The following is a 19016-nucleotide window of genomic DNA, read 5'->3' as shown; positions in this document are numbered from 1 at the left end:
TAGACAAATATCAAAGGATGTACCAATGAAGATTATATATCTAAGAATATATTATAACAAATATCATGGTGAATTACCATTATACAAATTTGATTTTATTGACCAAAATGGTTTAGTTACTGATATTAAACTTCCTAAATCTGTCAACTAAGTTACTTCGATTTCCTTGGAAAAAAAATCCATATCATCATCTAAGATACTAAAAAATAATTATAATAAAATGATCCATTTCACTTATAACATGAATTTTGTGCTCCTTTTCATGAATTTTTGTAAATATAAAAGCTCTACTCTTTGCTTTAATCACCATATATAAAATTTGTGACAATTGCAGTTACAAAAGTTTACAGTCATATTAAAATATTTTTCACTGAAAATATCCTAGTTTACAGTGGTTCAACCCTGTACTTCAGAAAAAAATAATTTCAAAATTATAATAACCTTCACAATTAGTTCCTGTTCCTACAGGTATATCAAAATGACATAACTTTCTATAAGGCAGTTTTTATGACATACACTATGTTTTCTAAGGTGTCCAAAGATGAAAAATTGACATTGCAACCTAGAAGACCATATTTACATACTTAAAATAGAAATTAATGTACAGTAACTTCCTTACTCTAATTATTTGATTTCAATCTTTTTGAAAAGCTTGTGGGCCATAAAAATGGAAATCTTAAGATAATTATAATGGTAAAGTAAAATTTACATTGGTGATTCAAAAGTCTATATAAGCATAATCTTGCATATATATTGTTTGATTAAGAATAAGGGTTAAATTATCTGATCTTTTGACTAGTCTCTATTTAAAAAAAAATAATAAAAAAGGAAAGCCCACCAAATATGACTGGACATGATAAGAAATTTATATGTCATAGAACAATTTTGTTCTTCAATAGGTTTCTTATAATATAACTTTTTCCAAAAAGATTATTCTTGTCATAGGACATATCTAATGATTTATTTATGATTTTGTTCTCATGTGTTACCTGAACTAAGCTCTTTAGACATGGTACTTACAAAGCCTTAACTTAGCCTCTGGATATACCAACAATGTTCAAAATTTCTCTGATCAGTATATGTTTATGTTCCAGATTTTTTCCTACTTAAAAAATATTATTTCTAATTGCTAAATGTTTTGTAACTTTTGGAAAAAAAGAAACACTCAGAATTTTTATTTCACATAGAAAAAAGATACTCTAAAAGCAATTTGAGAAAAAAAACCTAGGTTTGAGAAATAATTTTTCTAGGGTAATCTCAGCTGCAAATAATAGGAGGCCCGTTACTAAAAAGCTCTAATTAGCGAAAATAGAACAACGTAACATGTTTTTAGAGGTCTTGATAGATTGCTGGACAGTTTTAGATAGAAAACAATGCGATTTAAGGAATACTTTCAACGAGTCAATTTCGAATTGCATTCTTGACTTCATCAATAACAAGTGGTTGCAACCTAGTACACAAGCTTAAACAGTTCTTCAACTGGTAAATGTAAGAGGACTCACCTGAGTAACAGTGTTGCTTCCCAAAAGTAAAATCCCGAAACTAATGTCCGAAAGTGTCTCATGTGGGCCATGATACTGAGAGATTTTCACGATCTTGAAATTAGTCTCATCCAAGGCATGGGGGATGAGAAAGCCAGGAACGAAAATGTGCAATCTAACTCCGTGTGGTGTTGCAGACGAACGCCTGGGAAGCTTCAGCACCGTAGACAGCTCCCCGCAGTCAATAAAAGACCTTTTCTTTCAAACACTTGAAATTCCCTTTCGACCCCTGCTCTGAGCATGCAGCAGAAGGAAAAATTCTCAGGGTACAAATGTGCAGGTGACTTATACAGTGAACGCGGAAAAAGGGGTGAGATGAAATGTCTGAAGTGCCTAGGTTCTGGGCAACAGTTCACTGAAGCTTTAGCGGCAAAGAAAGATTGCTTGTCCTTCCCTGACTCAGACACTGGAGAAAGAATAGCAGCAACAGCGGGGACAAGGATGCTTCTGCACCTGCTCCAAGCGCCACCCGCCGAATCCCACTCTCCACCTTTGAGTAAAACCGTCACAGCTAGCGCGGCAAAGGGAAGCGGGGGCGGAGCCAGACGACACTGTTCTGTCTGCCAATCACGACCGCACAGCGGGACAGAGTGGCAGGCCACTCATGACTGTAGGCGGTGCTTAATACTTTACCCTTTTAAAAAAGCGGTGAATAACTGGTGCAGAGCCTTAACTGTGACTGGAGGGAGTTGCGGGAAGAAAGCCTCAGGATTCAGCATTGGGAGAACCAGCAGCTTTTGTGAATTAGGTAGCAGAATAGCGCTGGAGAGACACTTTACTGTTCCCTTTCAGGATAAGGCACAATTTAGGAACAAAAGGTTCCTTCAGATGTGACCCCATGTCTTTGACCTTAAATGTAGGAGTCAACAGTAAACCCAGACCTTTAGAAAGGGCTAGAGAGGAGCAGAAAAAAGGTACATGAACATCAATGAAACAGGAGAATCAGCTGCTTCTAGAATTCTCATAACTCTGGCTAGCTTCCTTCTGGCCAGGAAGCATTGCTGACCAGAGTAAGTTGAGTTTCTTTCAGTTCTAATAAGGGTTCTAAAAGGATGAAGGTGGGAAATCTAAAGAGATGAGTACTAGAGACACAATGTTACCTACCATTTTTTTTTCTTACACGTTTTTGTATCTTACTGTTAAGTAAGTTCAAGTGAAGAGGACAAATACATCTTCTATTATTCATCTCTCTCCCCTCTCTCGCCCTCCCTCTCTCTCAGCAACACGCCCCCCCCCCCAACCATTTACACTGGAATTTGGATTTAAGACTAGAAATGAAAAGTGTGTGTATGTTGTATGCATGCTTATTCATGTATCTCCAAATGGAATTTAAAAAGATTAAAACCTATGCTATTAGATCTTTATAGTAGCTTTTATTTACTATCAACCAAGATTAAAACTTTCACTACTTGAATTTTAGCTTCTGCCTAAAACTCCCTTACCTATTTATTTTGAAAGCCTACTTTAATCACTTAACTTTCTCAATGACTAAACTATATGCCAAGAATGTCTTCTTAGTCTTTCACACAAACATTTTTGTGTTAATTAAATTCCAGCACCAATTGACATATTGACCACCTTGCAATTCTTTAACTGGAAAATTGTAAGTTATTACCTTCTCACCCTCTTAAATGAGGACACTGAAAAAAAATCTCTTTTTATTCCTTAGTAGACAAGGTTATTTACATTCAGTAAGAAGAAAGAATTTTTAGATTTATTTTTATGTATTATTACTATGTGTCTCTTTTTGCACTTAGTTTTCTTATTTAATTACAAACTTCCAGAAGTCTCTTAAGAATTATCACTGGTTCTACTCATGAGTATTTGCACCCAGAGAAGGTTCATACAGTTTTAGTCAACTAAATTTTTCAATGAACCTTTTGAAAGCTCAGTAAGAACAAATACTTTTTAGTTGATCATTCTCTGAATGGCAAGAATTCTTTTAAAAACATAATGTAATAAATGAAACAAAACTTATTATATTTCAAGAAAGGCTTGGATTCCTTGCTTTGCTTCAGTACTATCTAACTGGTAGTATCTTTGGAAAAGTAATCTACTTTTAAGAATATCTTTATTTAACATATTTTTAAAAATATATTTATTAAGGAAATTGAATTAAATTACCTCTGAGATTCATTCTCTCACCCAAAGGAAACAACCAATGGATGTTTACTTAAGTGAACAAATTAATGCATAATATTTAAAATTCTGAATTTACATTAATCTGTATAGTTAGGTTACATGACAGGATAAGTTTAGCTATTTCATCTCATTAATAACATGAAAGCATATAAATATTATACTTAATCAAATTAATATATAAACTCAATCAGTTTTGGGGTATAAATGTCATGTAAGAGAATGGTAATATGGAATCCCCGTATTACTGGTTTTTCATAGCACCATTATTATTTCATTCCAATTATTTATGAAAAGTTATGATCCTCGTCATTTATTTGTTTGACTTTTCCAAGGCAGTGAGGATAATGACCATTATTTAGCACAGAACCTAACATATAGTAGAGACTCAATAGTCATTGAATGCATTAATAATCATATTAGAAATGCAATATATATTTTTTGAATTAGATTTGTGAATTTGTTACAAAACATTGGGTACTAGGTTAATTTTGATTAAATAAATTAGAAATTAAAGAGTGGGTGGTAGTGCTTTGTTTCTTAATTTAACATTTAATGATTAATTTTCCAGGGCTTCCTGTCTAGGAAATTTTATGTTGTTTGTTTTTAATTTCTATAAGATCAAAATGAATACCATGCATCTACATATTTGTGACAACTATTCTTATGAATTTTATCCTTTTAAGAATAATAGTCCTGATTGGCTGAGTAGGTGAATGAAAGTGTTTTTGAGAAAAAGGCCATTCTATGGCTGATGACTAACTGACCAGCCCATTTATATAAAATTAAGCTAGATTCTGACTTGGGCAAATCTCTTCTCTTCTCCTCATTACCTTTATTACTTCTTGAACTAATGGATTATATTTTATATTATATAAGATATGAGATTTCAGAACTGAATGATATATTAATCTTCATCAGACTTTATACTTTCCCTTTACAAAGGAGGTAATTGTAACCTGAAGTGGTTAGGTGATGGTTACAAACCCTCATATTCAACAAGTTGAAAATATCAAACCCACTGGCTGGCTCAGTGGGTTAAGCCTCTGCCTTCAGCTCAGGTCATGGTCTCAGGGTCCTGGGATCGAGCCCTGCATCGGGGTCTCTGCTTAGTGGGGAGCCTACTTCCCACCCCCTTCTGCCTACTTGTGATCTCTGTCTGTCAAATAAATAAATAAATCTTAAAAAAAAAAGGCAATATCAAACTTGAATTTGGTGTCACTAGCTCCATGTCTAGCATTTTGTGTACTCCCCCATACTGTCTTTAGTATTTCTACTAGTGTCTCAAACTATATGCATATTGACTAACCTACAGATAAGTAAATCAATTTCAGTCCAGTGATAAAGCTTTCTTTATAGGCTCAGTTATTAATACCTATTATCTTAAACATATTGTTTTATACCTAAAACAATATGATTTGCAATTTAGTAAAAGACTTCTTTATTGAAGTCAATGTAGTATGTGGTTAAAAATAGTTTATTGAGGGGCACCTGGGTGGCTTAGTGGGCTAGACCTCTGCCTTTGGCTCAAGCTATGATCTCGGGGTCCTGGGATCAAGCCCCTCATCAGGCTCCCTGCTCAGTGGGGAGCCTGCTTCCCCCTCTCTCTCTGCCTATCTCTCTTCCTACTTGTGATCTCTCTCTCTCTCTGTCAAATAAATAAATAAAATCTTAAAAAAAAGTTACAAAAATTAATGTCATTTTAAAAATAGTTAGAATATTCATATTTTTGAATTAATACTCTGGGAAAGTTGGAAGTCTTAATTTGTTTTGGTCTTTTTTTTAACCTCTATTTAGAGAAAATTGACAAATAAAATAATACTATTTTTAAAGGATAAAACATAATGATTTTATATACGTGTATACACTCTGAAAAGATTTTCCTGACTGAATTAAATACCACATATTTACCTTTCTAATTTTCCCTTTTTGTTCAAATTAATCAACATATGATGTATTATTTGTTTCAGAAGTACAAGTCTGTGATTCATCAGTCTTGCATAATACTCAGTGCTCATTACAACATATACCCTCACCAATATCCATCACACAGTTACCCCATCCCTCCAACACCCTCCCCTCAGTTTGTTTCCTATGATTAAGAGTCTCTTATGGTTTGTCTCCCTCTCTGGTTTCATCTTATTTCATATTTTCCCTCTCTTCCCTATGATCTCTGCCTTGCTTCCTAAATTCCACATATCAGTGAGATCATATGATAACTATCTCTCTCTGATTGAAGAAAGTCCTAATTTAGGTGTCAATCAGAAAGTTGCTTATTCAATACAAATCAGACAGAGGAGAATTAATCTTATTGCAGATGTAGATAATGTCACCAAGTATGTGAACCTAGTGAATTTATCTTTTGTATAGGGATCTGCCTAATATGAAACAAATGACAATAATCATGACATGTTAGCTGATCAAGTCCCTCTTTTTGGAATAATGGTAGAAATATCTAATAATTTATCTCCTTTTTCTTGTCCAGGATTCAGAATTTCTCACATGAATCTCAGCAACAGCCTTCTAATTGTTTCTCCTGCTTGCTCTGTTATTCCCGTTCATTAATCCTCCCTTGTGAATATTAAGGGGTTTTTGTTTGTTTTGTTTGTTTGTTGTTTTAGTAAGTCAGAAAATGCAACTTGTATTCCTAAAACTGTTTAATGCTTTTCCATTGCAGTAGATTAAAATCTATAGTTCTTTTTACAGATGATAAGGCTCTGAATGATTTTCTTTTTTTTTTTTAAAGATTTTATTTATTATTTGAGAGACAGAGATCACAAGTAGGCAGAGAGGCAGGCAGAGAGAGAGGAGGAAGCAGGCTCCCTGCCGAGCAGAGAGCCCGACGCGGGGCTCGATCCCAGGATCCTGGGATCACGACCCGAGCTGAAGGCAGAGGCTTCAACCCACTGAGCCACTCAGGCGCCCCTCTGAATGATGGAAAATCAGAAAGCTCCTCAAATTCATTTTTTCCTAGTCTCCCATTTCCCCGACTATGCACCAATAACATAAGCTGTTTCTTATCTCATGATTTCTCTACTTCACTTTTCCTTTTGGGTTTCTTACATCTAATCTTTTTCTAGCCATTAATTCATAATATAAATCTTTCTTTTAAAAAATTTTCTTTTTACCTTCAAATCAGGATTCATGTCTTTCATAGATTAAATTATAATTTAATGTTTGTGTTTGATTGAATACTCTTGAAAGGCAGAGGCAATATGCATCTTTTTGCTAGTGCAGTGTCTGGTACATTGTAGGTGACCAGGAAATACCTGTTGAGTGAATGAATGAATGCATAAACATTCTCTGCTCTTGGTTCTCCCTTTTCTAGGTCTGTTCTCATTAATCTCTTTTAACCCATTCTTTCTTCAAAATTATTTAAAATATCTATGTCATGGTGTTCTTTCCAGGTCAAATATATTCCTTTGCCATCTAAACGTAACCTTCGAATTTATATGCGTGCTCTCAGTTCACTCTAAGAGTGCCTTCTTTATAAGAAAGATTAATATTATATAGTATATTGTAATTTTTAATATTTTAGCACTCAGACTGTCATCTTTTTCTCAGAATTGTAGTGGTAATTTGCCATAATTCCCTAGATGATTTTAAATCATCTAGCTATTTAAAGCAGTTATTTTACTGAATATTTCATTCTTTCCCTGAATATTTGGTATTAAGTAGGCATAACTTGAAAATGTACCTCCAAATCATTTCTTCAACCAATTTATTTATCAACAAATAGAGTTTATAATATGCATCATCTTAGGTGCTTCCTGAGATATACATGTGAATGACAAACAAATATTGTTCCAGAGGAACAGCAATCTATATAATATGTAAGATATACATGAATATTCATTGTATCTCATAGAACGTAAGTATTGAATGATGCAAGGAGAAATGTTATGGGAATTCAAATGAAGTACTTTAAAATGGAAAGCAGGAGAACATTAGAAAATTTTCATAAAGTAGGGGATATTTAACAAAGCTTTGAAACCAATTCACATTTCATTTTTAGAATTTATGTGGAAATTATAATGAAAAAAATTTTGTAAGAGGAGAGCAAAAAAATCTTCAAAAACAGAGAAACAGAAAAAAGTGGGTGAATAGGATTTGAGTGACAATATTTGTGTAGTTACCTGTTGGATACTTTGCCTATTTTCTTAATTTCTGCTCTCAAGACCTTAAGGTATACATAATCTGATCCATATTTTAATGATGAAGAAACTGAGATCCAACAATTTTAAGCAGTTTTTCCAAAATCACAATTTACATTATTGGTATTAAAAAAAAAAAGGAGCAACTGAAAGAAAGTAGTGAAAAAGAAGTTTGAGATGTATTATAGAGACCCATAGATACTGGGTCAAATAATGCACAAAGTGAAAAATAGTTGCTGAATTTTCTGGATGGTTAATAAAATGTAAATATCATTGTAGTGTCAGGAGATACCTTTATATACTTGTTAATGAGCCAATCAATAAAACCCTATTTCATAAAAAAAACAACCCATTTCATATTTATCCTCCTGAGGAGATTTTCTCATTGTGTAGATTTTTCCATTGCAGGTCTCTTACATATTGAAATATAAAAAAGCTCTGAAACAAATAAAATACAAAACACCACGACTTTAACTGGTATCCTTTTCATTTTTGATCTGAGATGACTTATGAGCATGATTCTCTTTCTCAGTGTCAAATACATATCATCATACATTAAATTGCTTGTGGCAGTGAACCACAGATTGGAGTATATATCAATACCTTATTTTTCAAAATGGGTAACAATACCACTTTATAAGAAATTCAATAAAAGATCTTCTTCAAAAGTCTGACTTAATTTGAAAATGATGAATACTGACATATATTGTTGAATTTCTAGGCTAGAAAAAAACAAACCTGAAAAGTTTTGCAATCCTGTTGTATACTCATATTGATTTATTTCTAAAATAATATTATTTACTTCATTAACAAAAAGTTCAAGCACAAGATGTCAACTACTACTAAACTTTAATAATTAGGCAATATCTAACCACTTGTGATCTGAATAATTATTCAGATGCTAAATATTACAATTTTATTACTTTGTAGGATAATAAATTAATGGTGCATATATTAATCTCTACAGCTTTGTCAGGAATATTAAGAACTTACCTATTATTACATATTAACTGAATAACAATTAGCTCGTGTAAGCAGTAATCAGAATATGTAATGATATGCTATAATTAATAATTTACCTCTATAGAAAGAATTATAATCTATAAATTTTACAGCTAATAAATGTTCTATGATTCTGACTATTAATTTCTAATTGATGAAAATTTATATGTATTTTATAGAAAAATGATTGCTCCCAACTTTCTTTCAAATTTATTTAAGGTTTCCTTAACAACTTGTTTCTGGTATTTTTGACTGAATATATATCTTAAAAAAAAATTTTTGTGCTTAGCTGAGATCACACAGAAATCACCCAAACCATTGAAAAAGCAGGAAGCAACAAAACAAAAACAAAACAAAACAAAAAAACGCAGGGAGGACTAAAGCTGTAAGGATTCCAACAGTAACCAGTTGATCCCTCTTGGACTATAGCTTCAGTTTTTACCATATATATACTCAACTGACTTGGATGCAAGAACTATAGCTCAAACAAGGCCTAAAAGACATGTTTTTTGTTTTTTGTTTTTATTTTATTCATTCGTTTGAGAGAGTGAGAGACATAGAGAGAGAGAGAGAGAGAGCATGAGAAGGGGGAGAGGCAGAGGAAGAAGCAGACTCTTTACGGAGGCAGGAGCCTGACAGGAGCCTCTGTGTGGGGCTTGATCCCAGAACCTGGAGATCATGACCTGAGCCAAAGGCAGACGCTTAACCATGTGAGCCACCCCAGTACCCTGGAGTCATGTCTTTTAAAAGAAAAATCCCAAGAATTAATAACCATAGGAAGCAACTGGGAAAGCTATCTACATTCCAAAGCATTCTGAGAGGGAAAATTGTCTGTCTCAGCTTTAGCTCTTAATGGAAACAGAAAAATCTCACTGAAGACTTATTTGCCAAAACAAACTAACACAGTTTCTGAGCCAGAATTAACATCACCTAAGGGCACATAAATGCCAGGTTACAAATATGTATTTAACTGGTGTTGTGATTGTAATGTCTTAGAAATGTGGCAGAAACAACTGTAGAAACTCCCTGGAGGAATATATTTTAAGACTGTGTTTGAAAGAATTTCCACAGATAAAGTTCCAAAAAACACAGGGTCAATAACAACAAAACAACAAAAAAACAAAAACAAACAAATAAACAAAAAACAGATGAATAAACAGGCCACCATGAATCCATGATTTAAAGTCAGCAAAGCAGTTAAAAAAGAATTAGAAGAGCAAAGACTGTTCACTAGAAAAATAAAATATAAAATAAATGTGCTTATTATGTGAAAAGAATAAAAATATGACAAGCACTATAACCTGGCCAGATGGATCTGAAAAATAACCAAGGGAATATCTAGAATGAAACTAATGAAAGCTGAAGTGAAAAATCATTGGATAGTTAAAGCAGCAGATTAAATATGCTGAAACAGAATTAGTGAGTTAGAAGATAGATCTAAAAAATTATATAATGCGAGCCAGCAGAGTCAGAGGTATTCAGAACAATTTCAAAGACATGGAGAAAAGATTCATAATTTCCAGCAAACATTGGATTTGTGTTTCTCTCTTTCCCCTCAAAAAAAAAAAAAAGGGATAAATTAAATGGGGGTAACTAATTAGGATTTTTATTGAAATGATTAAAGACATAGTTTTTACATTTTTAGAAGTAAGAAGTGTCCCAGGAGGACAAGTAGACAGAAAACTACAACTAATCTTAAATTAACTAATTAATTAATTAATTAAACTAATCTTAAACTGATCTTAATTGGTACCATTAAAGAAAAAAAAATTCAATGACAATTAACACATGAGAAAGGCTTTATTCAAGGGGATGGGGACTATTACCATAGATATATTGCCACTGAAATGGAATTTTGCAATGGGGGAGAGAGATCAGGCTCAACTCCAATATAGCTTGGGCAAATAGAAATTTATAGCCAAGGAGCAGAGTGCAGGTCAGTCAATAAAAGTTACTAAGAGAAGAGCACCTAGGTAGCTTGGCTGGTTAAGCAACTGACTTCAGCTCAAGTCAGGATCTCAGGGTCCTGGATTCGAGTTCCACATCGGGATCCTTGCTCAGCAGGAGCAAAGGAACTCCTTCTGCAGTTCCCCCTGCTTGTGCTCTCTTACTCTCTCTCCCTCTGTCAAATAAATAAATAAAATCTTAAAAAAAAAAAAAAGTTACTAAGAGAAACTGTGGCCAAGAGGGATTCTGGCTAAACTGACCTAAAAGGATTCTTGCAGTAGGCTAGTCAGCTGACCTGGGGCACGGTGGAGGATGAGGAACAAGATCAGATATCAATGACTATCAGATACTGAGGATGTGGGGTCCTGATGGAAAGGAATTAACAGAATTCTTGCTAAACTTGGGCAATGCAGAGGTGAACTCAGAAGTCCAAAAGTCAGGCCTAGTTGGAGTAAAGTTCAGGGGAGGCTGAGTTGAGTATGGTCGATGAGAAAACTTGTGTCAATACAACCTATCTCATACTAAAGTCAAAGGAAAGTTCTCAAACTCCACAACAGAAAAAAGACAGATTATTTTTAAAAATGAAAAGAAAGATAAACAGCTATATGCAATTTCTAAGAATCAGAAGTTAACTAAAGGATATCTGAAAAAATGAAAGTAAAAGGACGGGAATGTTCATCAGGTTACTGTTAACCAATAAATAAATAAAACCAGTGTAGCCACACTAATATTAAACAAAACTGAAGAGAATTGCATATTTACACAAAAAAGAGTCTTTCTATAATAAAAAAAGTTTTACTAGAAAGATATGAAACTTCTAAATGTGTACTCATTTAATAATAAAGCTTTAAAATGTGTAATGCAAAAGAGAAGACATTTTAATATACTATTCAATAGCTGTTAGATCAAGCTACAAAAAGAGGCAGGATATGAATTTTGAAAAAAAAATATATATTTGGTATTATATCGTGTATACATTACGTGATGTGTGTATATACACAAGTACAGTCAATAATTTTATCTATTTTATCTATTCAAAATTATATCTCCAAATTTTGTTATAAGCATTCTTTTTAGGCATGTGTTGAACATCTGTAAAAATTGAATATAATAATGTGTGTTATAAATTTCAACTATCTTAAAGAAGTGCTATCATTTCAGAGAATTGATTTATGACTGAACCTTAAGTTAAAATGACTGCATTAAGAAACTTGTTGGATGAGGGGGCGAAGGAAAGATGGGAGCGGTGTGTGGGTGGCTCAGTCTGTTAAGCCTTGGACTTGATTTGTTCTCAGGTCATGATTTTAGGGTCATGGGATTGAGTCCTACATAAGGGAGCTACAGTTTAAAAAAAAAAAAGTGGAGAACCTGCTTGAGATTTTCTCTGCCCCTCTCCCTCTGTCCCCACGCTGTACTCTCTCTCCCCAAAATAAATAAATAATTCTTAAAAAAAAAAAGGAATGTGTTGATGCCATGAATATATAAATATTTATCAGTATATATGGCAAATGAAAAAATAAATGTAACAAAAATGCAAATTAAAGCAGTTAAATTGGTGACAAATTAAAAATGTGTAACCTTAAATGGTTATAAAATAAAGGCTGAAAATTAGTAATATATGATACCTCTTTGGCATGTTGGAATGAACAACTAAATGTTCATAAATATAGTGAGAAAAAAATAAATGTAAGAGCAAAAATACAGTGTAAAACAAACAATATAGATGACCACAAAAGCCAAATATTTTTGAATTTTATAGTTGATAAATTTAATAATAATATAACATTATTATAATACAGTAATCAAAGTATTTATAGTCAGGACATTTCCTAATAAATAATATAATAATATAATAGTTTAAGTATTGGTAGGCAGAGTATTTCTTAAAAAATCAAGAAGAATAAAGATTACCAACTCAATAATAAACAAACATGGAAGGATTTCTTGAACAGGAATTAGAAAAAAGAAAGAAATAGGTCATATATGCAATTTAAGATGTTACACTTTATTTGTAGGTAAGGAATTCAAATTAAATTATGAGGCAAAATGTTAGAGCCAACAGATCAACAAAGTTGTTTAATCAATAATACCAATTGTCCAAGAATGTAGAATCAATATAGAATTTATGTATAACTAATGAAAATATACATGATATAAGACCTATTAATCTAATGGTTGTGAGTCAATCGTTGTGCATTTGGTTGTAGTAGAAAATTGCCTATTCTCCCCTTTTAAATTAGAAAACTCACTAAAAATTCTTTTGAGCGGCATATTTTAGAATATTTTTAACAGTCTATTTAGTCAAGTAGTTATTAACTATTTATCCTATTTAACAAAAGATGGCATTTAACGTGATTTACTAATTCTTTCACTTTTGCCATTTTCAAACTAAACCTTTTCTTCTCTCTGCAATCCACCCCCCACTCCACATTTCACTAAGCTTAAATGAAATGCAGACTGAGTTGTTTTACTAGGGCAGTTCCCACTTGACACTTAAATAAAGTGATTAAACTTAAATGATGACTACTTTTAAACCAGGCAGTTCTGTCTCTTTTTTCTTTTTCCCAAACACATTGGAAAGGCAATATTTCATGCTTTATCTTTCACTCAGGTAAAAATGCAAATAAATAACCAAAGGGTTGTATAGATAAAATTAAAAACTTTCATAGCAGCAATAATAGCTTTGAGTGTTTTAAAAAATTCGCATTCATTTTTAGCTGGTAATATGTAGAACATACATATGATATTCTAGGTTTGCTTATGATAATATCCTCTTGGTTTTCATGACCTCCTTGGGTCCTCTGGACTAGAGTCCTTTTATTATTCTAGCTACGTCCAGATTTGGTGTTGCAGTTTGCCTTCATTTATGGTATGTGGGGTCAAGACAAACCTAGGCTTAATTAGTAAATTAAATGAAGTATTATGGGTAGACAGTTGATCTAAATATGACTGTTATGAGTTGAATCATATCTCCTGAATGGAGGTATCTTTGGAGTCCTAACCTTCTATACCTCAGAACGTGATCTTATTTGGAGACAGAATCTTTACACAGATGATCAATTTAAAAGAATTCATTAGGAGGGGTCCTAATGCAGTATGACTAATATCCATCCTTAATAAAAGGGAAAATTTGGACACAGAGATAGATACTCACTGAAAAAAGATGAAAGGGGCACAGGGAGAAGATGGCCATCTACTGAGCTAAGAAGAGGGGCCTGGAATAGATCCTTCTCTCATGGTCCTCAGAAAGAACCAACCACTAACACTTTGATTTTGGACTCCTAGCCTCCATATCTGTAAAACAATATATTTCTGTTGTTTTACCCCCATTTGTGGTACTTTTTAAATGGCAGCCCTACCAAACTAATACATGGGGTTCTCTACATATTTTCTCCAAACTTACCAGTTGTCCTTCCCAAGTCAGTTTGCTATTGAAATCAAGCCACTGATGGGTAGAGGAGAGGCTTTAGGCTTTAAAGAGATCTTGGCAGAGAAAACTGATGAGGACTCTTTCTTCCCTGGGCTAGAATAGAATCACCATGTACTTGGCAAAAATGTGGCACACAGAGATTCCTAGAGGAAAATCTGACTTGGTGAAAGCTTTTCCAATATGTGTGATCTTAGAAACAAGGGAGGAGATGGACTACATCTTCTCTTGACGTTGGGAATATGCCTGGAGACCTGGGATCTGCAAAGTCTTCGTCCAGCTACTCAGTGGGGATTAGTAGCCTTCTTCCCCTGTACCACTGGCTCAGGGGTGTAAAAACTAACCAGACTGCCCCATTTATTTACTCCTACCACCAGATCTAAAGGCTAATAGAGAAAATAACAAATCATTTAAGGGATTTGAATGGCCAAACAGAGGAAAATTCAGTCAGCACAAACACATTTCATGCCAGCAAAATAGAGTTGCTGCAAAAGACAGAAAGCTGCTTGAACAAATAACAAAAACCCTTAAGAAAACTCAAGTGAAATCCCAATCACAAATGCTTTCTGGAGCTAAAACAACAGGATTTTCCAACTAAATACTTGAGTAGGTAAACTGAAAGCTGATATGTTCAAATCATGAACCCACTTAAAGATATAGAAGGTCTAGTAGAAGAACTGTCTCAAAGCACAGAGTGAAAATATAAAGCAATACAAGTTATGGTGGGGGGAAAAAAAAACCTTTAAGCAACATGCCATTTAGAGAATATGTACAATAAAAAATAACAAAAAATTTGGAATTACATAAGAAAAAAATTATAAAACAAGAGATAGTAAGAAACGAGTATATAAAGAAATCTTTTAATGAGTTGAATAAAGAACTAAATTATCCAATTGATGAGACTCACTGAACTTCAGGTAGGTTCAAAAAGAAAAAAAAAAGCTGGGTATGCTTTGTCAATGAGTAACTTATAAATTTAAAATCAAGAAAAATATTATAAGCTTTCAGATAGATTCTAATGTAAAATTTTAAGTAAACAATCAGAAAAGAAAATCCAGCAATTGAGCTAAGGGGTAAAAAAGCACTCTGTAGGGGCACCTGGGTGGCTCAGTGGGTTAAGCCTCTGCCTTCGGCTCAGGTCATGATCCCAGGGTTCTGGGATCAAGCCCCGCATCGGGCTCTCTGTTCAGCAGGGAGCCTGCTTCCTCCTCTCTCTGCCTGCCTCTCTGCCTACTTGTGATCTCTGTCTCAAATAAATAAATAAATAAAAATCTTAAAAAAAAAAAAAAGCACTCTGTAACTAAGTGGAGTTTATAGCAAGAAAACAAGAGTCTTTTGATATAAGAAAATAGGCTAACATAATCAAGTATCAACAAATTTAAGAAATAAAACATGATTACTAATGGAGTTTGTCAAGATTTGATAAAATTTCTAAATTTCAAAAATAAAAAGGTACATATGTATAATAATTAAATGCAATAAATATTGTCACACATGCTGCAGAAAATATTATGGTAAAGTTAAAGCATTATAACATTTTAATAATATTTGTAAATTAAGCCGTTATTATTCTACAATGATTTGCAGGTTTTCAATAACCAAACTGTGGAAGAAACTGAGATGCCCTTCAACAGATGAATTGGTAAAGAAGATGGGGTACATATACACAATGGAATATTATTTAGCCATCAAAAATGATGAATACCCACCATTTGCATTGACATGGATGGAACTGGAGGGGATTATGTTAAGCGAAGTATAAGTCAAACAGAGAAAGATAATTATCATATGGTTTCACTCATATGTGGAAGATAAGCAATAGCATGGAGGACCATAGGCAAAGGGAGGGAAATCCAAAAGGGGAGAAATCAGAGAGGGAGATCAACCATGAGAAAACATGGACCCTGAGAAACAATCTGGGGGTTTCAGAGGGGAAGAAGGTGGGGGAAGGAGGTAACAGGGTGATGTGTATTAAGGAGGGTATGTGCTGTGATGAGCACTGGGTGTTACAGAAAACTAATACATCATTGAACACTGACTGTATCGAAGATTAATTATGTACTATACAGTGGCTAACTGAACATAATAAAAATGAATAAAATAAAATAAAGCATTTGGAACATTGAAATGACTCATATAAAACTCAAAACTAGAAAGCTTATAGAAGTAAGAATATTTTGTATGGTCTATTTATATAATTGTCAGAGAGTAAGAATTCCTGTCCCCTTCAAGGTCCTTCTAGCTGGACTAAGACTCAAAGAGACATGAGACATATTAACAGGAGAAAATAAAATTTAATAGCATAGAGGAATCCACATAGACCTGGAAATTCTGAAGATAGGCAGAATGAGGTATATTTGTCCTTCTGAACTAAAGAGAAGGAGGTAAGGGTCTGGGTCTTCAAAAGACAGAAATGCAATTCTCAGAAAGAACAAAAAAAGTGTAAATATTTGGTATCCAAATGTTTGCTGGGCCACCCAGAAGACATGAGACAGAAAGAACTTGGATCAAAATGGCCTTGCTAGGTTCCTGCTATATCTAGATCATATCTGCCTGCTACATCTAGATCATATCCTAATGTAGCTATCCATGTATGGTGTTAGCTCTCTTCCTGGAGAAGGTCCTCTGTCTAAATCCTTTAAGGCAGTTGTGGGATGGCAAAGAGCTTTCCCTGAATCTGCTGGGTGGGTCTCAATTGCTTTAAACTCAAAATAATCATTATGCCAAAGCAGCATATTTTGGAGAGACCTGTTTTGTGCTCCTTCAATAAGATAAGTGTATTTAGGTTTAAGTGGAGAGAGGGAAATGGAGACATACATACAAATGGAAAAAAAGACACTTAATGCTTCCTTAATTTATGTATTTTTATGAAATTATTTTGATGTGCACACATGTAGAGAAAAAGTTTGGCAAGCTTTTAAATAATGACTAGGGCTTAGAAATTTTAGCACACACTGTTTGAGAGACAGCCTTGGAAAATTATAACTGAATTAAACGTTTTAGACCAGCTTTTCCTGTGGGCTATCAACACAGAGTTTTTCTCATGTTATTCAAATTATGTAAAAAGTGCTGACATCAGCCAATCAAAATAGTTTTTACTATATATACAGTTTTATCAGAATTTTGTTCCCTCATGTTTATTGGTATTTAAAAATTAAGACTTATGTCACATAGATAATATTTATGAGATGAATTCTATAGCTATTAAACAATAAATTTTATTTGTTTTATGGGTTAACAACAGAAATTTTGATTTGTAAATATTTTTTTTCCTTTTTTTAAAATTTATTTATTTTTTCAGCATAACAGTATTCATTGTTTTTGCACAACACCCAGTGCTCCATGCAAAACGTGCCCTCCCTATTACCCACCACCTGTTCCCCCAACCTCCCACCCCTGAACCTTCAAAACCTTCAGGTTGTTTTTCAGAGTCCATAGTCTCTTATGGTTAGCCTCCCCTTCCAATTTTTTTTTTTTATAAACATATAATGTATTTTTATCCCCAGGGGTACAGGTCTGAATCGCCAGGTTTACACACTTCACAGCACTCACGATAGCATATACCTTCCCCAATGTCCATAACCCCCTCCCCCTATCCCAACCCCACCTCCCCCCAGCAGCCCCCCAGTTTGTTTTGTGAGATTAAGAGTCATTTATGGTTTGTCTCCCTCCCAATCCCATCTTGTTTCATTTATTCTTCTCCTATCCCCCTAGCCCCCCATGTTGCATCTCCATGTCCTCATATCAGGGAGATCATATGATAGTTGTCTTTCTCCAATTGACTTATTTCACTAAGCATGATACCCTCTAGTTCCATCCACGTGGTCGCAAATGGCAAGATTTCATTTCTTTTGATGGCCGCATAGTATTCCATTGTGTATATATATCACATTTTCTTTATCCATTCATCTGTTGGTGGACATCTAGGTTCTTTCCATAGTTTGGCTATTGTAGACATTGCTGCTATAAACATTCGGGTACACGTGCCCCTTTGGATCACTATGTTTGTATCTTTATGGTAAATACCCTGTAGTGCAATTGCTGGGTCATAGGGTAGTTCTATTTTCAACATTTTGAGGAACCTCCAGGCTGTTTTCCAGAGTGGTTGCACCAGCTTGCATTCTCACCAACAGTGTAGGAGGGTTCCGTTTTCTCCACATCCTCTCCAGCATCTGTCATTTCCTGACTTTTTAATTTTAGCCATTCTGACTGTTGTGAGGTGATATCTCATTGTGGTTTTGATTTGTATTTCCCTGATGCCGAGTGATGTGGAGCACTTTTTCATGTGTCTGTTGGCCATCTGGATGTCTTCTTTGCAGAAATGTCTGTTCATGTCCTCTGCCCATTTCTTGATCGGATTGTTTGTTCTTTGGGTGTTGAGTTTGCTAAGTTCCTTATAGATTTTGGATACTAGCCCTTTATCTGATGTGTCGTTTGCAATTATCTTCTCCCATTCTGTCAGTTGTCTTTTGGTTTTGTTAACTGTTTCCTTTGCTGTGCAAAATCTTTTGATCTTGATGAAATCCCAATAGTTCATTTTTGCCCTTGCTTCCCTTGCCTTTGCCATTGTTCCTAGGAAGATGTTGCTACGGCTGAGGTCGAAGAGGTTGCTGCCTGCGTTCTCCTCAAGGATTTTGATGGATTCCTTTCTCACATTGAGGTCCTTCATCCATTTTGAGTCTATTTTCATGTGTGGTATAAGGAAGTGGTCCAATTTCATTTTTCTGCATGCGGCTGTCCAATTTTCCCAGCACCGTTTATTGAAGAGGCTGTCTTTTTTCCATTGGACATTCTTTCCTGCTTTGT

The 19016-nt window shown here is 34.1% G+C and overlaps 1 protein-coding gene and 1 pseudogene across 2 annotated transcripts in view; one reads left to right on the top strand and one right to left on the bottom strand.

The window, feature by feature from the left end:
• Window positions 1-1588, bottom strand: part of GLRA3 (glycine receptor alpha 3) — a 189858-nt gene extending 188270 nt beyond the window's left edge. The window contains exon 1 of one of the 2 annotated variants that reach the window (XM_045997855.1): window positions 1503-1588. In XM_045997855.1, the coding sequence (XP_045853811.1) occupies window positions 1503-1573 (71 nt within the window). In that variant the 5' untranslated portion in view covers window positions 1574-1588. The remainder of the gene's footprint in view (window positions 1-1502) is intronic. The other variant, XM_045997856.1, reaches the window with a different exon arrangement.
• A 791-nt stretch (window positions 1589-2379) lies between these two features.
• Window positions 2380-19016, top strand: part of LOC123936923 — a 30421-nt pseudogene continuing 13784 nt past the window's right edge.

This window comes from Meles meles, chromosome 2 (genome assembly GCF_922984935.1).
Source record: "Meles meles chromosome 2, mMelMel3.1 paternal haplotype, whole genome shotgun sequence".
Lineage (NCBI taxonomy): Eukaryota > Metazoa > Chordata > Mammalia > Carnivora > Mustelidae > Meles > Meles meles.
Note: the sequence above shows the minus strand (reverse complement) of the source record. Positions and strands in the feature narration are given on the sequence as shown.